Raw genomic sequence first — 27,343 nt, 5'->3', positions numbered from 1 at the left:
GCCCAGATGGTGTCTCCTCAAACCTTCTGATAAGAGAGAAGGCTCAAGCAGAAGTGAGTCAATTGATGTTGCCGGGTTTGTCTAGCAGTCAGGGCTTTGTCTTCTATGACTGCAGGACCTCAAGGAATGAGAGCTACTGAGGAGGGATGGGATATATCTGGCAAAGTGCAGCAAGAGTGTCTTTGTAAAGAGGCTTGCTAACTTAGTGATGAGGGCTTTAAACTAGGTGTAGTTGGGGAGAGCTACCATAATAGAGAAGCAAGGGCAAAAAGGGGCAAAGCAGATGTGTCTAGGAGACATTATAGAAGAGACGATCTCACTTTTCCCCTGTAAGAGCAGCACAATTTAGGATCCATCTCAAATGCCTGTACACCAATGCATGTAGCTTAGAGAACAGTAATTGGAAGTCTGTGTGCAGTTGCAGAGCTACAGCCTCATTGGGATTATGGTGACATGGTAGGATAGCACTCATGACTGGTGTTCTGCAATGGAAGGATGCAGTCTCTTCAAGAAAGACATGTAGGAAGGTATGAAGGAGGACTTGCACTTTGTGTAAAGGAGTTTCTTGAATGCATGGAGTGCTGCCCTGAAGTGGGTGATAAACCAGTAGAGAGCTTGTGGGTAAGGATCAGAGGACAGACCAGTACTTGTAGTGTTGTAGTAGGTGTCTGCTACAGACTTCCTGATCAAGAGGAGAAGGCAGATGAAGCCGTCTTTAAGCAGCTGAAGAAAGCCTCACAAGTGCACATCTTTGTACTCATGGGTGACTTTTACCACATTGACAACTGCTGGAAGGGCAATAAGACTGGAAACAAGCAATCTAGGAGATTTCTGGAGAGTACTGAAGACCATTTCTTGGTGGAGGTGATCAATGAACTGACTAGTGGAAATGCTCTGTTGAACCTGTTGCCCACAAACAAGATAAAACTGGCTGAAGATGTGAAGGTCTATGACAACTTTGGCTGTTGTGACCATAGCCAGGGGTCTTGTTGTTCAAGACCCAGAGAGCAGTGATCCCATGGGAAACTGTCCTGAAGGGCAAAGGTACTCAGGACAGCTGGCTAATCTTCAAGGACAACCTCCTCAGAGCACAAGAATGGTCTTTTGCAATGTATGGAAAGTTGAGCAAGCATGACAGAAGGCCAGCACGGATGAACATGTAGATCCTGATTGAACTCAAACACAAATTTTTTTGTGGAGGACAAAAGCAAGAAGGGTTTCTTTAAGTACATCAGCAGCAAAAGGAAGGCTAAGGGGAGTGGGCCTGTTGCTCAATGAGGCAGGGTACTTAGTGAAAAGGAATCTGGAAAGAGCTAAGGTACTTAATGCCTCAGGCCTCCAGGTCTCTGAACCTTCTTGAAGAGTATTTAGGAGTGAAGCTGTACTCACAGTAGAGGGAGATTGAATTAGGGAGCACTTAAGAATCACTTAATTAGACATACAGAAACCCATGGTACCAGATAGGATGCATCTGAGGGTGCTGAAGGAGGTGGCTGATGTCATTGTGAGGCTACTCTTGGTTGCAGTTGAAAGGCGATGGCAATCAGGGGAGGCTTCTGATCACTGGAAAAAGGCAAGTGCCACACTCATCTTCAATCAAGGCAAGAAGGAGGATCTAGGTAACTACAGGCTGACCAACCTAGTCTCAATAATATGAGATGGTTATTGAGCAAATCCTACTAGATGCCATTTTTAAACACATGAAGGCAAGGAAGGAACAGTTGACATGGATTTACCAAAGGTAAATCATGCTTGACCAGTCTGATTGCTCTCTATGACAAGGTGACTGGCACGGTGGACAAGGGGCAGGTGGTGGATGTTGTTTACCTCGGCTTTAGCAAAGCCTTTCACCCAGTCTTCCACAGTCTCGTTATCACCAGATTGGTGAAATAAGTGAACAATAAAATGGATGGAAAATCGTCTGCACTGCTGGGCTCAGACTTGTGATCAGTGGTGCAAAGTTCAGCTGCAAGCCAATAATTAGTAGCATCCCTCAGGGATCATTTTCTGGAACCAATACTGTTTAATGTCTTCATTAATGACCTGAGAGACAGAAAAAGAGTGCACTGTCAGCAAGTTTGTGAATGGCCTGAAATTGGGGGTAATAGTTTATATGCTGCAGAGTCGGGCTGTTGTTCAGGGGGACCTAGACAGGTTGGAGAAATGAGGTGACTGGAGTCTCATGAAGTTCAAAAAGAGCAAATACAAAGTTCTGCATCTGGGATAGAATAACTCCATGCACTAGTACAGCCTGAGGGCCGACTGTCCAAGAGGCAGCTCTGCAGAAAAGCGAGTCTGGTATTAGCAACTCTACATTCGTAAGAGTGTAGCTAGCAGGTCCAGGGAGGTGATCCTTCCGCTCTACTCTGCACTTGTGAGACTGCATCTAAGTACTCTGCCGAGTCTTGGGCTCTCCAGTACAAAAAAAACATCGACATAGTGGAGCAAGTACAGTACAGGACTGTCACAGGATGGTCAGGAGGCTGGAGCACAGCGCATACATAAAAGGACAGGTTGAGCCAGCTATGTCTGTCAGCCTTAAGAAGAGAAGGCTCAGGACAGACTTTATTGCCATCTACATATACTTCATCAGATGATACAGAGAAGATGGAGCCAAGCTCTTTTGGAAGCTGCAGGGTGGGAAAAGTTTCAACATGGGAAATTCTGATCAACTGGGGGAAAAAAACTTCACTAGACATGTCCCTGAGCAACTTTATGTAATTCAATTTGCTTTGAGAAGGGGGTTGGATTAGATGACCTCCAGAGGAACCTTCCAACCTAAATTCTATTATTCTATGGAAGTTTAAAAATGGAAATCCAGTTGGCCAAAGTATGTATACAACAACTGAAACCAAACAGTGGCAGAGTTAACATGCAACTCTCCGAGAAAAAGAAACACATCAGATTGCCACCAAGATGTTTCCTAAGTTAGATGGGGTAAAGGCTCCAATAAAACTCCTATGACATTTTAGGCCATTGCAAGTATTGTATGTCTTTCACTTCTGAACACTTTCTATGCACAGTTGCCCAAACAAGTTCTGCTTTTGGCTTTCACTATCAGGAAATCAGAGAGCGATAGCAAGGTCATCTTATTTCACATCTTAATATGACTGGAATGAAGACAAGAACCAACTGACAATGTCCTGAAAAGGAAAATCACTGAGAAGGAGAGCAATCTCTATTTATTATCCTTTTATAGTGTAGTTCTACTTACATGACTCCTTTCCATTAATCTCCAGGCATCCCATGGAGAAAGCAGAAGACACATGCACAATTTAATGGCCTGCTTTGCTGGAAACAGCAAGATAAGCCTGTTTAATATATTTGCTCCTATTAGTGAATGACTGACCAATGGGTCACCCCCAACAAAACCCAAACAGCAACAACAACAATAATGACTGCACTTTTCTAATCAACAAAGCAAAACAGATTTTAATATGTGTATTTCTGATTGAGTGATGCCATACTGTTTGTTGACATCCAAATGATGTAGTTGGTCTATACGTCTTCAGCTCTTAACCTCTCTTTGCTTTCACTGTCCATTCTAATGCTTTCTCAGCCCTTCCTGCGCTAGGAAATCCTGCTTCTTAACTTTTGTTCTCCTGCCTTCTTTCTGTGTTGCTTTTTACCTGTTCTGAGATTACAGTTTCCCAGGCTGGCTAGCCATTGCATGCTTTGTGTCACAATGACCTTTTCCAGGCACTTTCTGCCATCTAAATTTTATTTAATCATCTAATCCCATCAATTCCTCCTTATGTAGTGTACTGACCTGAATGCAACAAGAGGTTGGTGGAGTTTTTTTCAGAAATCACCTAAATCTCATTTTCTCTTGCCCTTTTAAAAGCCCTGGCAATACACGTCTACAACCCAAGGCAGCAGGTGCTGGAGCAGCCACCTAAAGCAGCTCCCCTCCCCAGCCAGGTAGGAGCCAAACCACCCTAGCTTCTTTGCTAGGATTCAAACCATGTGCAATGTCTTTGGCACCACCGGGAAAACCTACACTGACAGGATGGATGGCAGCCTGTGCTGCAGCTGATAGCTCTGCCTGTTGCCTCCCTGAGGCCTGGGCAGAATGAGCGTGATGAGCATCCTGCTGGTATGCTGTGGATAAGCACACTTAGAAGGAAGCTGGCCAACATGGCACCATTACAGATGGTCTTGCTAAGTCAGCTCCTACAAGGAGTCAAGTGGGGACAAGAACTGTGGGAATGTGGGCTGCGAGTTAGCACAGAGAATAATTATTTTAACTTAAATTCTGGTATGTTTTGTTTCTTATATTTGAAGAATGAAGGACCCATTAAGTCATATTTCTGTACTTTTTTCTATATTTGCAGAATGAAAAAGAGAAAGTTCTGCCTAATAATGCCTATACAATAATATAGGCACAACAATTAAACAGTATGACATTGGATCCTTGCTTGCCCTTTATCTTGGCTAGACAACAGATTGCAGTGGAGAATAATTTTTATTTTTCACACATTAATCATGTTCGTGGCTTGAAACACCCCAGGCAAATACTGTCCTTAGGACTCAAAATATTTTAAAAGAAAATGTCTGTATCCTTCTGTACAGAGGCAGCAGAAGTTTTAACAGCTTCTGCCCTTGCAAAGCAAACTGAACTGTGCAAAAGGCAGCAAATCTTCATCCTATAATATCTCAGGGTCATATAAGGGTTGTGCTTTGTAATAAAAATGTGCACAATACGACCAACAGAGTTAATTAGTTTTCGTTTTGGTGACTTAAACACCAAAGCAGTGTACTTGTGTAAAGGACTGTCTTGTGTCTAAGTGTCTAAAGTGTACTGTATTGACTTGTTCTCAGTGTTATGGCTCTATACCTCCAACTACAGCACTTGCTGCTTATGGTGGCAGAAGAGATGATAAAGACACAGGTCTTCTATTTATTCCCCTCCTCACCCTAATTTAAGACCTCTTTCTCTGTCAACTACTTGTCTCTGCCAACAGTGAATCATACAAGAACTTCCTTGGGATATATAGACCGCATCTGCGCAGGAGTGTTAGCATTCAAGCACCTCTGCAGCAGGCTTGTTTCACTGCAAAGCTAGGTCTGAATAAAATAACTTTTTATTTCACGATTCTTTTAAGAACAAAAGATAGCAAAGCATTTTGTTAGAAATAAAGTTGGGGGTATGCGTCCTATATTAAATGTGTCCTGAGGTCTTGCACTTATTTAAAGATGTCCAACTGGGCTTCTGGAGACTGACCACTGAGTGTGATCACTGCCTCACTCACCACACAGGACTGATACAGAAGACCTGCTCTGTAAGTCACAACTCATGCTGATCTGCAATAGACTAGTGGCAGTGGTACAGGGACTGTCCTCATAGATACATGTTGTATATATATATACGCATATGTGTATGCACATATATATATTTATATGTACACACACACATACACCCCTTCATGCACACAGGTAACAACAGGATAACTATACATGTACACATTAACAATTAACAGGAAACACAAACACCTCCAAGTGCCTCTACCTTGGGCTGAGGTATATAGTGATACCCCCACATCATGCCGTAATGAACACCACAAAAATATAGCAGTAAAATTCAGTACAGGCCAAGACCAGCAAAAAAAGTAACTATTCTTGTCATTGTCCATCACTGAGGTACTCCAAAAGGTAAGCATAAGCAGTCTTAAAAAAATAATTTTGTATATGAAAGAACTGTATATTAGAGAAAAAATTTTTTAGCTGAGGCTGTTTATTTCCCTGGTGATATAAACATACAAAAAATTGTTGCTAGCAAAGCCTCAGGAAGAAACACTGCAGCTCTGTGCATGGTAAACTAGCAACAGCCAGCAGCACCACCTGGTGTTCTCTCCAACTCCCCAGAGAAGCGTTTGGTCCGCACTCAGACCAGAGCCCTAACAGCAAGGTCCCGTAAACTCCGACCTCTTTAACCCACTGTGTGCCATAGAAATGTACGAACCATGATGGAAAAATCTCTGGCTTGTTTACATTTAAATGGTATGCTCGAGATAGTTTGGTTTGCACGGCTACAATTATTAAATTATTGGAGTTAAGAGTCAGTAGTCCCAAAACATAAATGAAGCAAAGATCTCCAACCCTTAGCTTTGGATGTGACTAATACATCCTGCTTATAGTAGGATGTATCAGTTTAAGCATAGCCATCAATGAACATGTGTGTTTTGCCCCGTCTCCCCTTGAGTACCTCCAGAATTAGTTCACTTGCTGGCCGAGTGGGTGGGTAAGGCTGTGTCTGCCTGCAGGGTCCCATTCAGACACGCCCTCAGGCCTTCCCCTCAGCCAGCTTTGAAAACAAGCCTGAGGCACTTTCGGAAATTTCCCTGTCAAACTTCTCCTACTTCTGGAACAATATTTTCCTTGTCTATTAAACTAAGATTGCATTTTGCAACTTGCAGTGCTACCTTTGATGGGAAGTCCTGTTTAAAAACTAAATCAAAACCTTGGATAAAAGCTAAATAAGTACTTTTTCAATGTACATTAAAACAAATATGCATGGGTATTTACAAAGAGCAACTGGCCCTTGTGTTTAAAGATAGCTGGATTCCTTTGTGACTCAGAGAGGGAGAAAGACACCCGATATTCAGTTCAATTTTTCTCGTCACTTTCTCAGCAAGTAATAGCACGTTGACCTAGAGCAGGCAAATACTCCACGCATAAATAAGCTTATTCACAAGCAAATAAGTTTGTTCATAAGTCATTATGTTCCTTCACACATGAATACTCAAGCCAAAAAGGCAGGAACTTAGATGAAAACACATCTAAGTATGGGTATATAAATACATGCCTCCAGCTACAACAGGGCTCTTGCAGCTGGTCCTGTAAAAGGTAACTGAGTACATTCTAAAAAAAAAAACCTGAAAAGACACTCAACTTCATTTGTGAGTTTTGAAATTATTTGTAAGTCAGTGCTCTGCAATAGGTTTTAAACAGTGCAAAAGCTTGACAGGTGGGAAAAAACAAAACCAACTCTCAGTCACCCCCGTAGTCCCAGGATCCCCCTTCACCCTTGCTTAGGGTGAACAAATGGCAGGAAAGGAAGTGGCAAGGAGAACATCAAGCACTGAGTAGCTGCAAACACACTCTTTCAGCCCTGCAAGTCAGTGCTACCCGTCTGCGGTCACCCTGTGGGACTTACTGTGGGGTAGGGGTGTGAGCAGAAGACAGTGTATTTCCGAATGATGCCGTTCAGCTTGAGGGGAGGGAGCCAGGAGACGAAGACAGTGGAGGCCGAAGCCGCAGCTGCTTTAACACCAGCGGGAGGACCTGGAACTGGAAAACCAAGATGTGTCAGAGTGGCCCAAGGCAGGCACTTGGTCATCCTAATGTAACGGAGGAGTAAAAAGGAAAAGGGGAGCATGCTGCTTTGGTAACTGTGCCCCTGTGGACTGAGATGGACACCCTGTGTTAGGAAGCAACCTCCGTGCTGCCCACGCCAGGGGAGAGGGTTTGGAGGGCTGCGCCCCCATCCCTAAGAGGGGAGAGGCTCTGCTTCAGAGGGCCCCAAAGCAGAAGCTGCCACTGATGGTTAAACTTTTGTGAAGTATCACCCCCAGCCTGCACGCATGAAAATATGTTGGCTGTGGCCAGTGAAATTGCCAAACAACATATTATTATAAATTGTCGATTTTGAACACATAACTCATGCTAAATTATTATTCACTGCATAAATAATACACATGTGAACATTTTAATGGACATAGACAGTAGAGCTGTGAATTTAATGAACTGGAGAGCAAATGAGCTGCAGTCCCATGCAGTTATCACTGCCTGACGTGACCCAGGTCTAGCTAGTGGCATGACGTGTGAGCAGACATATAGCCACACAGTATCCTTATCCCTAGCCTTGCCCTCAACAGTTCAGACCTCTATCTGGCACAGCAGTATGTGAACACATATCTATTTCTCTAATTACTGCAGCTATTTATATAAGCCATCAAAAACTGTCACAGAGAAAGAGAAAAAAAACTCTCCTCTCTAAAACCACATGGAAAAAACTTCAGCCAGGAAATGCTAAAATCTTGGTACATAATCTTAATTGTATCTCTTCGCATGCTTGCATTTTGAGAAAGGCTTTAATTTAATGAGCATATGTTATTTTTCAAACACATGTTACACTGTACAATGTTCTCCAACTTTGGAAACACTCTTATACTAATGTGAAAAAATTCCTGGATGCTAGAATATCACATTACACATAAGCTTGTACTTAAACAAAATAGCAAGGGCTACATTTAACATCAGAATAAATTGTTTTAAAGTTTCCTGAACAAAACCCCTTTTGTCAACAGGAAAATAATTTAAAACATCTTTAAAATGATCAAAATAAATAATTTGAAATACATTTTAATACTGCATGTGGTGAATATTCTTGTTAAATTATTAAAATAGATATGTTGTACTGGAAATTATTACATATGGTATTAAAGACAAAATGAAAAATTTTGATGGACTCTGTTCTCTACAGAACTTTTGGTTCATGACAAATCTAGTATTCTTGTCTAATTTCAAGCAAAACAACCAAAATATTAGAATTTCCAGTAAAATTACCATTGCAATGCTTGATCAGCTTTCTTTACTTTCACAGAAAACAGTTACTGTGCAATACAGATGGAAAAACCCTTGTCCAGCAAGCTGATCTTCATAGATTGATCCTTAATCTTTGTTCTACCTTATTTAAGTAAGTAGATATTACGGTGGTACAAAACTTTGCCTATAAAGAGAAGCCAGACAGCCTGGGGTCTAAATTTGCTTAGCTTTGTGGCTAGCTACTTCAGGTTGTAAAAAGCATATAAGGAGAACTTCAATTTTATATCTGTACAGGTACTACTGGAAGATGTAAGAAAACTGACAGATAGGCGCCCCTCAGTGCAACATTTCTGAATATGCATTTTCTATTTATAGTGTGTTGAGAAAGCTAATAAGGCATCAAGTGAGAATGTCATGATTATAATTGCATGCAAACCCAACCCCTCGCTGCAAAGGGGCTAATTCAGTTAGCAGTTCTATCCAATGCAGAGTAAATATTGATGCTTGACAGCATTCAACTTGTTATTTATACCCAGCTCATTAGAAATGCTATTTGCTCCCGCTGCTGAAGAGTGAAAGCTAGCTCTCCAGGGTAATTGCTTAACCCACAGGAGGATTCCTTTACAGTTAGTAATGTTTTCTGGAAATCACTGCAAATAGATGTTTGAGGTTAAAGTAATTTATTGTTAAATTAGGGTGTGATCTATAGGGACAGGTTCTGATGGTAATTGGTCATGGTTGTCAACTGTTGAGGGATTAACTCAGAATTCATCTAGCATTTTCCAGTCAATGGACATATGTGGAAAACATTACTTGTCATTGCACTGCTGTATTACTGTCTAGTATACAGACCAGCAGAAACAGGGGCTAGAGAGAAAGTCAGGAAGCCATGTAGTCAAATTTCTGAAGCTTTTCTAATCCAAGGAGGATTGCCCCTCATTGCAGAGGGGTTGGAATCAGGCAACAGTTTTTGCAGTGGTGCCAAAATTATTCTGAATGTTCATTTATTACTCCTCTTTTTGCTACTTTGTCGATGTTTGCTGGGTTGTGCATGTGGAAATGACTGTGTGTGAGGAAGTGTTTACATTTCCTTAGCAAGAATTCTGCAGACTGTCATCTGATGCCTTACAAACCACCACTGTCCTCTGTCCAGAGAGTAAAGTCATTGTTCAAACCCATCCCCTGGACCTAAAGAAGATTATTATGAGTTAGCTCAGCATTAACTGAAACATTTGTTACTAAACATGGGTTCCTTGAGTATCTGAAGAAGTTGTGGTGGGGAAATGCGGTGCCTGCCTTATCTTGGAGAGGAAAGACCCTGGTCTTGCCATGTTAACTTAAGGTATTTTCTCTCATCCTGTAGCCTTACTAGCTTCAGTCATTATGAGACAGCAGTATCAGGAGACCTGGGCTGTTCTATTGAATTCTCCATGGATCTTTGTTTAGCACATTGATTCCCACAAATCCCAGCAAAGACAAGCTAAATGTGCACAATACCATAGTTTCTTTTTTCCATGGTCACCAGGGGTATAATAATGGTAAGAAGCCAGAGGACAGCCAGGGCTGAGCACAGAGAAGCTAAGGACTGCTTCTAGCCAACTTTGCAACCTTCCAGGGAGCAGATTTGGCAAATTTAAGATCAAAGATGGCCTCATTCTCCAGCTAGCAAGGCTTTGAAAGACACGGAAATAGCATGCTGCTTTCATGTGGAGGAGAACACTTTGTATTCTTGACAGTGCAAGTGAAATGCTAACGCAGAGAAGGCAATTATACTGATACGACTAGTCCTGGAAACAGCATTTAGATGTGCCAGATAACGGGGAGGAGCTCCAGGAACTTTCTCATTCCCCTTTTCATAGGCAGAGAGATTATCACCATTTCTCTTCACAGTACTGAACAGCAGGGAGGCAAACACACAGAGCGCGGTGCATTTAAGAGCGATATCACCAATATATCAGAAAACTGAACCCTGCTCCGTAACAGGTTTTTAATTCTGCACTACACAGGACTATCCTATTGACTGTTACATTTATGAAAAACAAAACAAAATAAAATAAACTCCTGACTGCTGCTGGTAGTGCCTTTGTTCATGTAGATCCCACCTACAATTTAGACCTATGCTAGCCAAAATACATTCACATATTCTGTCCACCCCTCATTCACTCTGAACTGGCCTCACATTAATCACACCTTTTCTATCATATCCTGCCAGTTTCACAAAGGGAACATTTATTATTCTGTACCTTTTTTTGTTAGTCAAACAGATAAAATTGGAGATCTCTGACAATAGAAAAAAATGCATTAAGGGGTCATTAAGGGCAATTTTCCATCATGGTGCCCAGGTGATGAACTGCACAGCCATCCTCATCAGCTGAACGAGCCCAAGCAGAGCTCTGCTCCAAAGAGTACTGAACATACACTTGATTGGATTTATGCTTATTCATTTTAGAATAAATACAAAGTTTCATCAGATGGTATCTGTACATCCATCTCTCTCATGCCAATCGCCAGGAAGCTTAGTGTCCAGAGAGAGAAAGGAGAGGAGGAAAATTTCTCTGGATTCAGGCAGAGTCTTACAATGAGTCTGGCAAAGGGGTTTGGTGTTATTCTTCCTTCCTCCCTGCAGCTAGTCCCTGCTGCTTCCGTGCTGCAGCTTTCCCCTTACTCTGAATGCCATCCTCTCTGGCAGAGGAGAGCTGGAAGGACAGCACTGCTGCACCAAGCAAAGTCTTCTGCGATATACAAACAGCTTTCTGTGCATAAGAATGCATTTTCTCAAAAGAAACTGACACAAGAGGGAAACGCGCATCCTCCCACGTCACAGAAACCCCAGAAGCAACCTCTGCCAGACACTCAGCAAAAAGCAGCCACGCCAGGCCAAATTGCCAATTACGGGAAGCTTTCCCTGGGAAGGGGGCTCTGGGGGCTGTGTCCTCCACTGGCCAGTTCTGCCGAAGGTCAGAGGCGCTGCTGCCGGCCGAGGTGCTGCGTCATGTGTCGGGCTTATACAGGGAGCAAATCCATTGTCTCAACTATAGTTTTCTCATATTGCATTTGCAGTGCAGAAACAGAGAGGGAATTTGTCACCCCCTCATTGCTACAAAATGGAGTGGCTTTTGAAACTGTACTTTGAACACAGCGAGGAAGAGAATTTTAAGAGCTACTTTAATTTTTAATGATTTAGTAAATTAAGTCCTCAGGTGAAGAGCACAGCAGCTTATTAGCAACTGTAAAGTGGAAAGGGTAGGGGACAAAACCACAATGAATTCTTAAAAATTGGACATTTCTGCTTGGCTTATTTTTCTGCCAGGAGGAACTTCAAGAAGAGCAGTTTCTTTTTCTGAAGGCTAATGGGGGAAAAAAAGCTAGACAAAACCCATAAATATGATCACGTTGAAAGGAAAGCTCATTTCCTATTATTTGCTAGAGCTGTTACCATTGCTGAAGCTGATCAGCAGCAGTGTCTGACCTCTGGTGTCTAAAATCAGTATCAAACATTACAAGAAATCGAAGCGTCAACTCATTTCATCCAGGCTGACTGCTTCACTCCCTGGGTTACTCTTATTTTGCCACATTGGAGATTTCAAGCCTGCTAAAGAAATTTTGGCCTGATGTCTCTAGCTGAACACCAACAGAGAAGTCACAGGAGGCCATGATCTGCCTTTCAACAGCAGCAGTGGAACACGCTGCACCATTGATTTTACGAAGAAAAGTTTCCCCTCATGTAAAAGAAATAAAAAAAGAAAAAGGAATTAATGGTGTGATATGGCCTCATAGTAATAACAATGTGGAAGGCTTGGCAGCCACTTAAAAGTATCTCAGATTTACAGATTTTATTAGAGGAGGGTGGAATATCTTGTGTCATAATTTTAGCCAGAGAAGGTCTGGGAGCAGAGATATAAGGTTTCCAGATCTAAGCTCTCTTAAGATTGCAATTATTTTTATTTCACATGCCAAGAGAGTGTTCAAACTAACTTTAAGGCAGGATCTTTTAGGTGCACTGAAATGAGTCCTACTGAATAATCCCCTACAGGAGACTTCTTGGAAAATTACAGAAGAAATGTCCTTTCTTCTGAGGAATGAGGCACCTGTTCAATGCATATAGTTTGGCAATGTGAATACTCTTTTCCCATTTAACTTCTACAGCCTTAAGGATGTTTAGACCCAGGACTTTGGTTTTGGCTTATGTTTAACTGCAGGCCTTTATATATTCCACTCTAAACCTTTACTGCCCTTAAAAAAAAGTTGTGAAGCTGAAGCAAAACATGAAATCATTGTATTTTCTGGAACACCTTTCAGTTTAGTTTTCTGGACAAAAGATTTAATGACTGGAACCGCTGTGAGGCATCAGAAAACATCTGAAAAGGTTAGTCACGCTGCCTCAGGGTGAATTATTGCTGAGCTGCCAGGAGGATTAAAGACGAGAGATAAGCCTTTGCACAGCAGCCAAACATGGTCTGAGTCTATGTGCTTCCCACATCTCAGGGCCTGTCTGATCTCAGAAAGGAAGGGAGCAAAAGAGCCACCAAGAATTAGGGAGAAGCAAACTAGAAAGAGGTGGGTTGAGGGAAAAAAAAAAGAAAAAAAAAGAAAAAAAAAAGAAAATATTTGGGACTTCCGATGTTTCAGAACTGTTGCAAACTGGAGACAGGTCACAGGAGATGGACAGGTATATGTGTTTGGGGAGGGAGCAATGGACACAGTAACCCTTCAGATAGGAAATACTGTTATAAAGCAGCAAGTTATCCATCGCTCTCCCTGGCCAGCAGGACGGAGGGAAGTACTCAACCCACTTTGCAGCAAAAGGGATTGCATTATGGTGGATCCTTAACTGGTACAGGATACTTAAGGAGGCTATGGAGTCCTCATCACTGCAAATTTTGGAGAAAAGGTTAGTAAATATCAGCGATGGCTGAGATGGTTCTGATCCTCTTTAGAGCAGGGGAACGGTCTTGGTGAGGTGTCAGCAGCCTTTCAGGAACAGTACACCATGGTTTTGTTGTCCCCAGTGAGAGACAGAGGTACTGCTAGCACCACTTGTGCCATCTGATCAATACCAAAAACTGAAGGAATCTCACACAGAGACAAGATGTTATCTGCACCCGGGCAAGTTTCGGTAGCTTGCAGCTCCCATCAAGTTTTTAACTCAACAGAAATCAGTGCATAGCATTCCCAAACAGCCATTATGACTTCTCCGGCATATGTGCATGAAGTGCTGACCCAGAAGCCAGAGGTGGTCTCTACAGGTTGGCTTTTCAGGGATTTCTGGAAGAACGCTCCTTATTGTCCCCCGATGTTGGACTGGCTGGCCAATTTGACAGATAAGGCAGCAGGCTGCAATGTTGCTCCAAGGCACAGACCAGCAGCAAGCACATTCTTGCTGTCCTCAGGGGTCCTCTGACATGAGCTATATCTCCCCAAGACCAGCCTGTCCCTGAGCTCCTGGAGCGGTGTGGGACAATCCCCTTGTCTGCTGGTGGCTTAAGTCCCAGCCCAAGGCTCTGGGGTGAGAGCCTTTGTGTTCAGAGAGTATTCAGGGAAAAGTTGCCATGCTGGGATCTACCTGACAAAGAGTAACTTGAAAATGCAGCAGGTGATCTTACAGTTCTTTTATTTTTTAGATTTTTCTTTGAAATAAAACCATCTACCTCCAAACACTGGGTGTCTCAAGAGCATCTGACTCAGGACTTAGGTGCTCCAAAGTAGTTATTAAAGGACTTTAGGGTGGGATCAGAATGACCTAACATTCAATGTTTAAGACACACAAGTCTATAGCAGAGCAAATTGTCCTTGACAGTTTCAGACGAGGTGCGGTACTTTGAGACAGTTTTAAACAGAGCCATTATCGCAAGCTAATGCAGGATCTCAGTGATACCTACATCCAGCAAGACCAGGAAGTAGACCTACATTAACCAACATTGCTATGAATTTCCTCACATTTCTCAGCTATAAGACATTCACTTGGGGTTTTTTTGTTGTTAATTCAACTTTGGTCAAAGTAATGGAAAGTATTAAGCACATGAAAATAGAACAAGGAACAAATAACTCATTTGATAAAGTATGAGAAAATTTTAGAAGTCCAATTTTGATTTATACTGCATCCCCTGGATACAACTACAGTTGGGGCCAGGTGACCTTACAATGTATGTAAATTTTAGAATTAGTTCCTTCATATTTTATTGGAAAAATTTAATAACATTTATCAAGTCATTTTTTCTTATTGGCAAAAAACCGCCAAACATTCGTCAAGTCAGTTAATCTACTGAACCTACTCTCTTGGCACTTTTGTAAATCTCATTACAAATAAAAAAATTGACAAATATATTCATGTATTCATGAATGACCAGTAAACTGAACAAGTAATAAAGAAAAATCCATTGACTAATTTCCTTGAAAAAACACCGCATAACTCACAGGAGAATTTCCCAATCAAACATTATTCAAGTAACTTCATTGCTAGGACTGTGTGCATTTTTATTTCTGCCAAAAAATTCTTGATCTAGATTTTCAAAAGTGTTTAGGGATCTAAAGATGTATTTGTACATCTCATAGGGTTTTCAAGGCATTAAACAGGTTAGGGACAAAACTCCCCCTGAATTTGAAATTCTAGTCCTTGAGAAATAGATCAGTATGTGGCATCCTACTGAGGCAACCTGAAGTGATTTCCATAGTTAAAGTTACAAGAAAGCGATTATGAAATCTCATGTGTGTCTGTGTCTGTGTGTGATTAAAAGTTTCTTAAACTTTCAGCATTAGGACTTAAATTTTCCATGCTTTGGTCTATGAACAAAGGCAAGAGATTTTTGTTCTTCATTTTGCTTTTGAGGGAAGAGGTGTTTGGAGGAATTTTTTTTATATATTGAAAAAAATCTTCTTAAAGGATATGAGTTATATAAGATTGTCCCAGAATGGTCTCTCCTCCTTTCCCCATTTTCAATTACTTTGAAAGAATTAACCCAAACCCTCTCAAAATTCTCAAATAAGATCCTGAAGTATTTGAAAAAAACAAAAAAAATAGAGACAAACTTGCTCAGATCTTTAGTGTTATCTACAAACTTGTAGCTCACCTGAACTGGAGTCTTGGAAACAGTCAGATTGTTTTCAAAGCTATGGGCGCATACTCCTCTCTATGTGCTCCTAACTCAAGACCTCCAGATAGAAATCTCACTCTGCATGTTTGTGTACAATATTTGCACTATTTTGAAAGCCTGAGACATACAAACATTTTGTGGAAGTGGGAATGGAAAATGTTTTACTCCTTACCATCTTCTTTAGTGCGGGTGAAAATTTGTTCACTTCTCACTCCATCTCCAGCTCGTGTAAAAGCCAACACCTGAATGCTGTAGTTGGTGTATTTTTCCAGGCCATCAAGCTCTAATGATGGCTGTGAAGTAGTGACATTCTTTATCTCTCCTAGCTCTATAGAATAAAAAGGAAATCGAGTTATTGCCAGTTCAGTCTTCTCCTAGCTGTTGATACCTGCTGTGGAAATCTTGCGGATTAAAGAGTGTACCAGAGAAGTAATGCTTCATTATTATGAAACAGCAATGAATTATAATAAATTAAAATAAATTCCTTTGTGTCCTGACTGCTTACCATTCAAAGCAGACCCAGTTTTCATTTTCAAACATTTTTTTTTGCAATTTTTTTAAATACAGAGAAGAGAATTGAAAATTTCTACAAGTAATAAGATTTTTCATAAAGAATAGATAACAAGAAGAGATTATTGCAAAACATTCCCTAAAGCAAAAATGAGAAAGTCAGTTATCTTCATAAAGATTTTCTGGTTTTGAGAAAGACCATTTCTCATAAGGGAAAAAAAAGAAAAAGTCCCCTTTATTTTAAAATGTGTAGCAAGTGCTGCTGCAAAGCACTTGATGGCAGTAATACCAGCTAACAATAGATTTAAACCCAGTAAAATCAGATTTACTTGCAGAAAGATGATGCACTTCATATGAATCTTTTTTGCAGCAAGCTAAGAAGTACAACCCATACGGAAAAAAAGCTTTAAACGTATTTAAGGCAGAAAATAAAGCTGAACAATGAAGAAAATTCAGTTTTAAGCACTGCATGAACATCATCTTTTTTCATCATGTTGTAGGACATCACATAGGAGCTTAGACGTGCACTGACAATATTCACATAGGATCTGATCCAAAGACTACAGGCATCACTGAAAACATTTAATTTTATTTCTGTCATGTCTTCATTTTTATGTATGCTTCTCATACATTTTTTATCTTTATTTTTAAATGTATGAACGAATTGGTGGTTTATTTCCAAATATTTTTGACTCTAACATTACCAGCAGTAACAATGGGCCTCTCAACTGCATTCCACTCCGATTTCCCCTTGCCACACTAACAGAGGCCAGGATTTGCAATTAGAGTGAACTATGATCCTGATGGATGAAAGCAAAAGAAGGGAGACAGCTCATTGCCCTAGAGCTGTGAAAATTCAGCAGGGCAAACAGGAATAAAGGCATGTGCATCTCAAACCTACCAATATTTAATTTACAAGAAAGGACCATACGTAGAATTATCATCATGTGATAAAGTGCATATTAGTAAGGTATCCCATTTCTCCTTTGATCATTTCACTCATTCTCTGCTCAGGAGTCTATTTCCCTAGGAATTATGCTAAGACTACAAAACATAAGCACAACAGAAGAGGCTGGCATGAGAATAACAAGTCTTTTCCAAAAATGTTTCCTTCTTTTGCCCTCAGCTATGGAGATGAAATGCATCCTGTCAAAAAATAAGCAATAACCTCTCAAGTAGGCAACTAGCTAAGCAAACAGATAACCAACCAAACTAAAATAAAATACAGGTTTGGGCAGGTATGTTCTAGGTTCGTATCATTCTTTATAAAAGAAACCCGCTGGACTTTGTAATTGAGATGAAATTTGCTCAGGTCATTTTGGGTACTATGGTAGGTTTATGGAGTGTTGCAAACCCACGGTGGAAGCCTTCCCCAAGGGCCCCTCCAGGCAGCTTTGCAATGCCTGCTACTCTGTTAAAGCTCTATGGAAAATGGCTTCCTTCACAGGTAGATGAAGCTTTCTCTAAACCAAAGAGAAAAGGAAGTACAATGCCTTCACAGCAGAGAGTAAATGATATAAAGGCTACATATGGCTTGTTACTTGGTAATAGCTTGATTTCTCTCACCTCCATCCAAGAGATTGGCCCAGTAGATAACCCTGAACCCTTGCAGAATCCCATTCAGGGTTTCTTTCGCCAACGTTGACCAAGAAATAGAGATGGTTTCTGGTGATGTGGCAGTGGCTTGCACATTCCCTGGAGGGCAACTGGGCACTAGAATAAGATATTCACCATTTTTAACTCGATCAATACAACTCAATGTTTACCCTTCAGCTACCCTTTCAATTTTCATTGCTATCCCACCACCCGTTATTTAATTAGCAGTTACACACTGTTAACAATGCAAAACCTTTATTCTTGCTACTATCCACATGTTTCTGCAAGTGCAGCCAATTTCCCTGGAATGACTTTTGATGTACTACTTCCCCACTTGCTGACTAGTCTTTTCATAGGTTTTTTGTCGCTTCTTTTGAAAGAGAAATGTGTCCTAGTGTTGAAATACGCAGAATGTTCTGTAAGCAATTTAAATATATTTTTTAAAGTTTGCAGTCAAATTGCCATCTTTCTGGACAATTCTAATGTCCCTTTAAAATTGGTGGTGGGGGAAAGTGGGCACTTCTTTAAAAAATATTGGAAAAAATGTTCATAAAATATTTTCACTGACAGCTAGAAAAATTGGAAAAAGTCAGCCAAATCTAAGGCATTTTCTGTTGGCCATTTAGTGTCAAAACAATACAGCAGTATTAGTATTTGGCATTGCTTTTAAAGCTCATGACATCGTTAATTCTGAGAGGGACCCAAAATTGAGTAACGCCCCCCAAAAAAACATTGCCAGGAAAAGTAAGCACGCCAGATTCTGAAGAAAAAAAATACTATTTATTATAATACAAAATATATGCATGTGTGAGTATACTTCCTTCTGAGGTCTTGCAGTGATCTGTCTAGGCCTAGAAACATTTCAAGTAAATTAAAAACACCAGCCTTCCATGAAGCGTAGGCCTCAAAATCTGTAGCTCTTGGGAATTTTAGATGTGTGCTACTCCATTTCCCCCATGTAAAAAGTCAGAATCCTAGCTGGCACTGACTTCAGTACACTGATGCCAATTTACAGTAGCTGAAAATCTGACCTACACTATCCTTTAGGATTATTATTTGCTTTTATACACCTTTAAAATATTGGGCCTCTTTTTGGATATGGAATCATTCTCTTTTTCCACTAGAGGACTCCCTCTCATTGTTTGAGAAGTACTTTTTGTGCAGTTTGAAAAAAAAAAAAAAATCTAAATTGTTCCTTGGATTAGACATGTTGAATTTTGTCTGAAATAACAATGATTTTTCTCTCATTAGTTTGGATATCCTTGAAAAAAACACACATCTCTCTTTAGGCTGACAAGATAAGGGATTGTGCAGTACAAGAGCTCTAAGTTTCACAGCAGATTCATTTGAAAACAAAAGAAAGCCAACAAAATTAACAGTATTACTTCACCTTTCAGAGTTTTACTTCTTAGCATCTCAAAACTATGATGAGATCACTATGAAGCTATGATGAGATCACAAAATTTGCAAATAAGTAAACACTAGAGCAATAGGCTTCTTAATGAAAGCTATGGTCTTAGTCAATATCATTCACAGCAGGCTATATCACATTAGTAGAGTTATATTTCTTTTCCTGGATGATTCTGCACCTCTTGCAATGAAAATTGTATATGCTCATTGGCCAGTCTCTTCCCATCCAGCTGTCTACTGTATCTAACACCTGTAAAGTCCGGTCTTGTATTATCCCCACTATAATAATCACTAATCAAGCAATAAATGTAACAAAGTAAAAAGAAATCAAGAAATAATAATATGTCCCATGATAGCTGTTTGCCAAGGACCTACCATCCTCAAGAGTAGTGGTGATGATTTCCTGAGAAGAAGGTCCTATTCCAGCCCGGTTACAAGCCTGGACTACCATGCCATACTGGGTGAATTTTTTCAGGTTATTCAGCGTATAAACTTCACTGTCCCCAGTGGTATCAATACTGATGATGTTGAACTGGAAATTTCCCCCTGCACTGTACTCCCGATAACCTATCTGGTATCCACGAATAATTCCATTTTGCAAGTGCTTCTTTGGAGCCTAAGCAGAAAATGAAAGATTACACATTGAGTACATGTCTTCAAAGCCAAGTTGTTCCCCTTAAAATTTTTGAAATATACACAAAGTCAACATTTTTTTCCTACCAAATGCAAGTCTGTTTCTAGGTAACAATTCAAAAATACTCCCTGCACATGAAGTAGTAACTTTTTAGCATGATATATAAATTTCAGGTGCAATTTGTTCTAATTTGTGCATTCCTGTGCTAAAAGAAAGACCTTTAAATGGTTCATACACAGAAAAATCTGATAAGGAGATATTCTTCAGATATAATTTGAATTTATAATGTTTTGTTCTCTTATCGGGTGAATCAATCAAAGTTGAGTTGATAAGGGTATATTTGCATTACAGGCCTACCATTCACTACTAATTGTGTTTTTGCCAGAAGCCCCTAGCATTCACTTGCTAAATCTTTAGTAAGGCATTTATTGATCTGTTGAAGGCAGTCACATAAGTTTATTCAGCTAGGTGAATTAGGAAAATTTTATGCTGTGCTTTGAAATATGCTTCCGTTCATTCAGTGTGTAGTGTGGAAAGATGATTAGATAATGAGTGCTGAAGGCAATAATGAATTGGAAAGCAGGGATTTGCATACTGAATAGCTACTAAAACAAGGTGTACAATATCTGGCATTCAAGAATATGAACAGTACAAAATGGTTGGCCATAATTATGTACTGTATTTCTCAGTCACAGTGCAAGATTCCCTGTTCCTGACCAGTGGAAATAATTTCTGTACTCTGCAATATAAAATGTAGTCTAGAGTAAAACAGGGATTGGCAACTCAGGGAAAAAGCCCGTTATTGACAGAAATACCTATTAAAATTCCATTTAAATAGTATTGGACTAATTTCAATATGTGATAATGTTCCTGTCTGATTTTCTATGTATATGAGGTATAATTAGTATAAACATTTTAAGGCACAGTTTATAATCCATGGAAAAAAAGCTCTTTCAAATCCTCCAAATCTCTTTCAAATTCCCACCAGATGCCCATGAGCTCATCCGTTCCACTGACCCATAAAAAAGGTCTTTGTGACGCAGTTTATCAGCAATGAGTGAAACCGGCAGAGGCAGCAATTTCTGTTGTTACTACATCCCGTTAAATCTACTGAGGAACACATTCTTAAGAAGAATACTCTTTTCTGCCACAGGACCTGTCTGTTTCAGTGAGTTTATAGTCCACTGGACTAAAGTCTCACTGGAGCTAATAAAACCAGCGTGGGATTTGCCTTTCATCCACTAGCAACAAACCATTGTTCTGCAAAAGCCAGCACCCTCTCCATATTTAAAATGTATCACTGGATGGATCTGACTGATTGAATTATCTCTTCAGATGCTTTGCTTTTTTTCTCCCTCCTGCCTTCAGAAACAGAAACGAAACTTGAAGCAAGGATATAATTTCCACTGTACTACTTCAGTTCCTCGGGTACTAACAAGCTCTCTGCACGCATGGTGCTGTCCGTTCAGATGTAGATGACCGAATTAGGAGATTCGGGTCTTGAGCGCCTTATAAGGCACACTGCAGGGATTAGAACTGTGTTTTTGGAATCTAAGAGTATAATTGTTTCCTGTTTGAATATTTCTGTGTTTTGTTGTCAAAACCCCACCAACTTCTTTAGAAACATGTATGTCTTTTATTATCAAAACACTTTGTTTGCAAGTGCGTTACCTATTCTGAACAACTCCATGGCTTCATGATCTTCAAATGATTGCAAAAGGTGTTTTTTTTAAGCTGGACTGTGGGGTGGAAAATAAAGTCAGATTTTTTTTTTGTTTGAGATTCAGATATCTTCATAAGATAAAGCTGTTTCATTCCATCTGAGAAGAAAATAACTTTATCACATTTAAATAGTTGAATATTTCAGGGTGAATTGTTTCATTAGTTGAAGGATTTCAAATTCTGTTACTAGCCATAGCATTTTGCATAGCTCATACATTTTTATAGGCATTGTCAGTGTTGACGAGAAGGGGCAAAAAAACTGAACTAACATAATCTAAACATTTCAAATTGAGTAAAGGACAAACAGTTTGGACAAAGCAGCAGACAACTCAAGTGTTATTACAGGGAGGACTGCTTTCAGACAATGTTGCAGGTCACTGTCTCTTTTCTAAATGTGTATCAGTGTGAAGGCACCAGTTTAATCATGCCAGGACACCAGTTCTCTCCATCAGTGTTGGATTCCGTCACAGCTTGGCAAATCCTCAACAGTCTGCATGGAAATGTCTTGTCTCAAACATTAACATGCACACTGTTACACATCTCAAGATCTAAAGCCTCTCCTAGTTAAAGGCTGCAACTGGAACATTCCCATGAATTACCACGGGTAGCTTTTGAACAAAAGTTGTTGCCACAAACACAGATCGCACATTGAAATCACAAGCAACATGCATAAAACACATACACCACATAATGTAGTGCATTTATTGTTTTGTGAATGGCATACACTGCCTACTGCCACATATGGCACACATTAAGATGCTGTATGTATGTACACTATATACCATAAGGCATGCACTGTATACTGAGAAAAAGTGAGCATATACCTTGTACATAATAGATTACAGAAGCATATAGCAGATACATTGGAACACATATATCATACGGTAAAACAGATGGAATATAATGATAAAACTGAATCATACATTTACTATGCATTGAAATGTTCTCAGAGCAGGACTCTAGCCATAATAACCTCTTCACTGGGAATTCTACAATTATATACTTTCTCGTTTTGAATTGGAATAAAATGGCAAACTTTGCATTTTTCATGAAACATCTTTATAATTGTTTTAGGTCAATGGAATTTTTTCTTTAAATAAAATATTAACATTTTACTTCTTTTTTCCACTTTGAAATATTATACAACATAAAACAAGCTCCAAGTCACTTCAGAACAAAGCATTGAAATGTTCTGCTCCACAAAACTTCTAATGTTCCTTGTTAGTATTATCTAAATGCTTCATTTTTGATTGACTTTTTGCATAAATAAATCATATTTGGTATATACACCTTCTTTTGTATAGACACTTTCAGTGAAGCAACGTTTGTCCATGACTAAGTGTTCATGGCGAAAAATACTGTGAACCTTGTCAGTAGTCATAGAACATTATGAAAAAGTAAGTTTCAGTCCATGATCTTACTACTTATCTCACAAAATCCAATATTTGTAAAATAGGTTATCAATGACTTTTGTAAAGTATGACATTTCATAGTTGTGTGCATGTGTATATGCATAAAGAGGAGAAGGAATATTTCCCATGTCTAAATTTAACAATGGGTTCATTTGCCTTGTAAAGTACTACAAGAAAAAATAATGAATATTTTCATGCTTTTTTTCTAAATGAGAATTCCTGTTTAATTCCCATTCTCTCTGCACCACTTTAAACTACCAAAAAGTGCTGAGTATTATTTAAAATTTCAATCTGAAACCCAGTGTTCTATGTGGACACATAGAAATGGGATTAAATAGATCACAGACCTATAAAACTTGGCTTAACTAGGATTTTCTAAAAGTGGGCTAAGAGAAACTTTAAAGGAAGATTAACGACTGTAGCAAGCTGCAGAAATAGAACTTAATACAGGATGAAAGATAACTGAGGTGTTATTCTCTGCTCCTTTTGCTGTTATTGACACTGTCTGTATTTAAATGAGGTTTGCCAACTTTAAATATAACTATGGTTCTCAACAGAATCCCTTTTGTATAATGTCTTCATAGGTTTTCATGGCAAAAGCTCCATATGCCTCCAAAATAAAAATGACCATGTTATTACTGAGTTTATTTTCTTCCTTTTTTGCCTCCATGACAATATAGGATTGATCTGATGGGGTATTTCTTTATTCTTAAGTACTTTGTATTGCACAATGCAATGAGTGCCTTCTGCACAGCAGTGCATCATAGGGACCTACTCAAAAGTCAGGATTCAGCATAGGACCGAACTATATTATGTCTGTGGAACCATCTTAAAGTACCTTTTTGAGTAATGGACTAAAACTGCTCTGGCCAGGAGAGAACTGCAATAATTCAAGGGAAGTAAATGGCTTACTCCTGGTTTGGGACTTTTTAATTAGGGGGACTTCTTAATCAGCTATTACAAATTGTCATTCAGGAAATAATTCTTCTAGTAAAGGTAGGACTATGCAAGCACTAAAGTTTCAGGAAGGCAGCTCAGTGACTTCACCTTTGTCTGCAAAGGAGCTTTGAGGTGAAGGAATACAATTAGGTTTCAACTACGTCCAGCACCACAGAGAAACTTAGCACCCATCAGATGAGCTAACCTACCAGCAGATAAAGCGATGACTGCAAATCAAGGCAGAGTTTTCAAGCTGAGCACACAGGGGCCTGACAGCACAAAGATCACAATGAGCAGAATTTCAGTGAAGTGCCAGTGGTGCCTTTTGCTGTCCATCCTTTCACAGGCAGACCTCCAGAGTTTCTGCTGCTTGCAAAACAGCACCTCACAGGGTCTTGTGGTACGATGGGGCCATAGCCTACCTCTGGCTAGAGCCAGCAGCACCTTCCTAGCACTTTGCTAGAGGACACTGCTACAGTGCCTCTTGTGCTGCTTGACCATGTCAGACACTGCTGCTCAATAAATCAAAAGATTTAACAGATTTAACAGAGACTGGGTCTATAGGAATAATATCTTGAAGGTTCACAGGAGACTGGGTATTCGTTGGAGACTGGGTGTGCAGTCTGGCAGCGCGGTCCACAGCAAACTCCAAATGTCTAGCCAGCGTCTGCACAGAGCGTGGCACTAGGTTCATGTGGTGGTGCACAGTTCTGGGAGCATGGACCCACCTTTCCTGATCTGGATATATACTGCATGGGTAGAAGCAGGCATTTCCAAGGTCACAGGTAGCTCACACCTTAAGCTCACTCCAGTTGTCAAAATCCATCTCTACACTCAGCTGATGAGACTTGCCAGGGCACTGGAGTATATATTCACTACATAGCTCATTTCTGTGATTATTTTGTTATATTAGATACTGATCATTACTCGACAAGTATTCACAAATCAAATTCCAAACCTAATCTTGAGAATACAACTCCAGCTGCTCATTTGATATGCTTCTACTCCCGAGACAATACCTAGAGATCAGGACACTAAGTTGCACTTGAAGTGTCCTGGAAGTACAAATTGAACCATATTTTAGACAATGTTATTGAAACGTAGGTGTGGGAATTTTGTTTGTCCTGTAGCTGCCTGCACACATCTGCATCTATAAAATTTAATGGCAAATCTTCAGAATCACAAATGGCAGCTATAAACTCCAGCAGTGAACCAATGGTGCCTATCTTCTCTTGTTGCTTTTGAAAATATCCCCCAAAGTGAACTTTAAAAAAGCAAGCAAAGCCTTTCAATCTGCCTACCCATACATCCATAAAAACAAGTTCATGCATAGAAGCCTTGAGGTTATAGTTGACTAGATCTGATGGCAGTCACACTTCTTGAGTGCTTTAAAAAGAAACAACCCATTAAGCATTTATTTCAGTTGTTGAGAATCACTGTACACTCTGCATTGCTTCAATAGTTACTTTCTTTGCTCTACTGACTGTGTGTTGCATTTAAATCCATGCTTCATGTATGCCTTTTTAAAGTACATTGTTGTATTTCACTTCAACCACCAGGTAAGCCTGTGGCTAGTGACTACATGCCTTTCATTCTTGGAAACCATTTGATGAAAACCAACACTGATATAAATTTAAGACGTGGATGAGATCCAAGAATCAGCACTGTATTTGTGACCTGTGCATAAGAGGTCTGATAAAGACTACTGCTTTTGAAGCTTAATACTGAAATGTCTCATCAAAACAGAACTTTTAATGCACCATTTTTAAACCACCATTGAACTACTCAAAAAGTCTTGACAGCTGAGGTCCCGCTGTACTAGTTGGACATCTCAGTAGTTGTATGTCCACCTGCACTGTACAGAGATGGTGCACTGTAGAAACCTGTCTTTTCAGGAACCAACTCTAACACAGGATTGTGCTGGTTATTTATTGTATAAATAAAAAAAAAAAAATAAGCAGCCCACAGTTATTTATATGGTTAATAAGCAGCAGCTCACTGTTACTATCCTGACTTTCTGGATGGTCCATATCATGGGGCAAAATACACATTATCCGCATCTGCAGAAGTAATTAACATCACCATAGAAATTATTGACTGTTATGCCACCATCCTACTCCAGCACTTAATACTACATATTTCAGAATCTTAAATATACAGAATTATCAATACAATTTGGAAACTGCCATTCATATTGAGATTACACTACAGTAATTAGATAGCTTTATTCTGTCTGCTACAATGTACAAGCAGTATATAGCACAAAACCATTCAAAACATGGTTTAAGTACCTCTGATACCATACTGAAAGCATTTAAAACATTCTGTGGTTGTCAAAACACTGGGCAAAATCTAGAAAAAATGAACTGAGTCACAAGACATGCCAGATTTTTAAATAATATCAGTTGCTGGTATTTTTAAATCAGTTGCTCTGATTTATCAATTCTCATTGACTATACTGACACACTATATTGCTCTCTCTGTTCAGACATGCTTTCAGTAAGGCTCTATCCCAAAGTCCATTGCAATGGGAAAAAACTCCCATTGGCTCCAATGGTTTGGGGAAATTTTGCCCAAAACCACAGTGAAATTCTGTGAGTGCTCATTTTCCAAGAGCATAGCCTTATCTCTGAAATCAGAAGGAAGTAGGAAATGTTATTGTCATCAGTACAGGCAAGCGGCTGCTGCTATTACTCTCCAATAGAAGGTTCTTTCTTTGCATAATGCACGAGTCTTAATGGCCAATATAAGATTTGTCGGCAAAGGTATCTGCAAGGTCTCTCCCAAATAAAATAACTGACCCACAGAGGTTATAATACTCCCATTAACGGAATCTCTTTGAATGCAGCAAAATACTGTCAGAGTCTATATTCTTGGCTGTGTGTATTTACCTTCCAGGTGACCCTAATGCTTTGTGAAGATATAGGCTCAAGTTGGACATCCTGAGGTGGACCATCAGGAGCTGCAAAGAGAGAAGAGAGATGGATCAAAACTGGCCCTCACAGCACACAGAATTCAGCACTTCACATGGTATGTCACCAACTTAACACACCAGCATCACAAAGATTTGGACTGAGTCGATGTCATGTGGAAAACTGAAGATATCACTGCATCAAACAAAACCAGAGCCTAGCATCTTCCTTATTCAGGTGTCATCTCTGGCCAACAGTGAAATACAACACATGCCAAAACATAGCAACCTGGTAAATAAAATAAGAGTGAATAATAGTGACTTTTTCTTGTTTAGTGATATGCTCACAATGCTGTTTCTGTTTTGTAACTAGGCAAGACATATTTTCAGCAGTCAGAACCCTGTAGGTGACAGAAAGGCAGCAGAACCCATTTGAAAGCAGGTGAGACAGGAGCTCCTCAGCCAGCCTTCATCATGTCACAAACTTTCCAGTGGGATCCTCTTTGTTCACTAGAGACTGAGCACATTCAGTCAAGTATCAAATATTTTATACATAAAAATGTGCACACTT

At 39.8% G+C, this 27,343-nt stretch overlaps 1 protein-coding gene across 1 annotated transcript in view; it reads right to left on the bottom strand.

The window, feature by feature from the left end:
- DSCAM (DS cell adhesion molecule) overlaps nucleotides 1-27,343 on the bottom strand; it is a 443,556-nt gene that overhangs the window by 74,370 nt on the left and 341,843 nt on the right. The window contains exons 17-21 of the mRNA XM_050891759.1: nucleotides 26,753-26,823; nucleotides 19,530-19,770; nucleotides 17,715-17,861; nucleotides 15,811-15,966; nucleotides 7,157-7,290 (exon numbers count right to left, since the gene is read on the bottom strand). Coding sequence (XP_050747716.1) covers nucleotides 7,157-7,290; nucleotides 15,811-15,966; nucleotides 17,715-17,861; nucleotides 19,530-19,770; nucleotides 26,753-26,823 — 749 coding nt within the window. The remainder of the gene's footprint in view (nucleotides 1-7,156; nucleotides 7,291-15,810; nucleotides 15,967-17,714; nucleotides 17,862-19,529; nucleotides 19,771-26,752; nucleotides 26,824-27,343) is intronic.

This window comes from Gymnogyps californianus, chromosome 1 (genome assembly GCF_018139145.2).
Source record: "Gymnogyps californianus isolate 813 chromosome 1, ASM1813914v2, whole genome shotgun sequence".
NCBI lineage: Eukaryota > Metazoa > Chordata > Aves > Accipitriformes > Cathartidae > Gymnogyps > Gymnogyps californianus.
The sequence above is the reverse complement of the archived record's forward strand: the minus strand, read 5'-3'. Positions and strand labels throughout refer to the sequence as shown.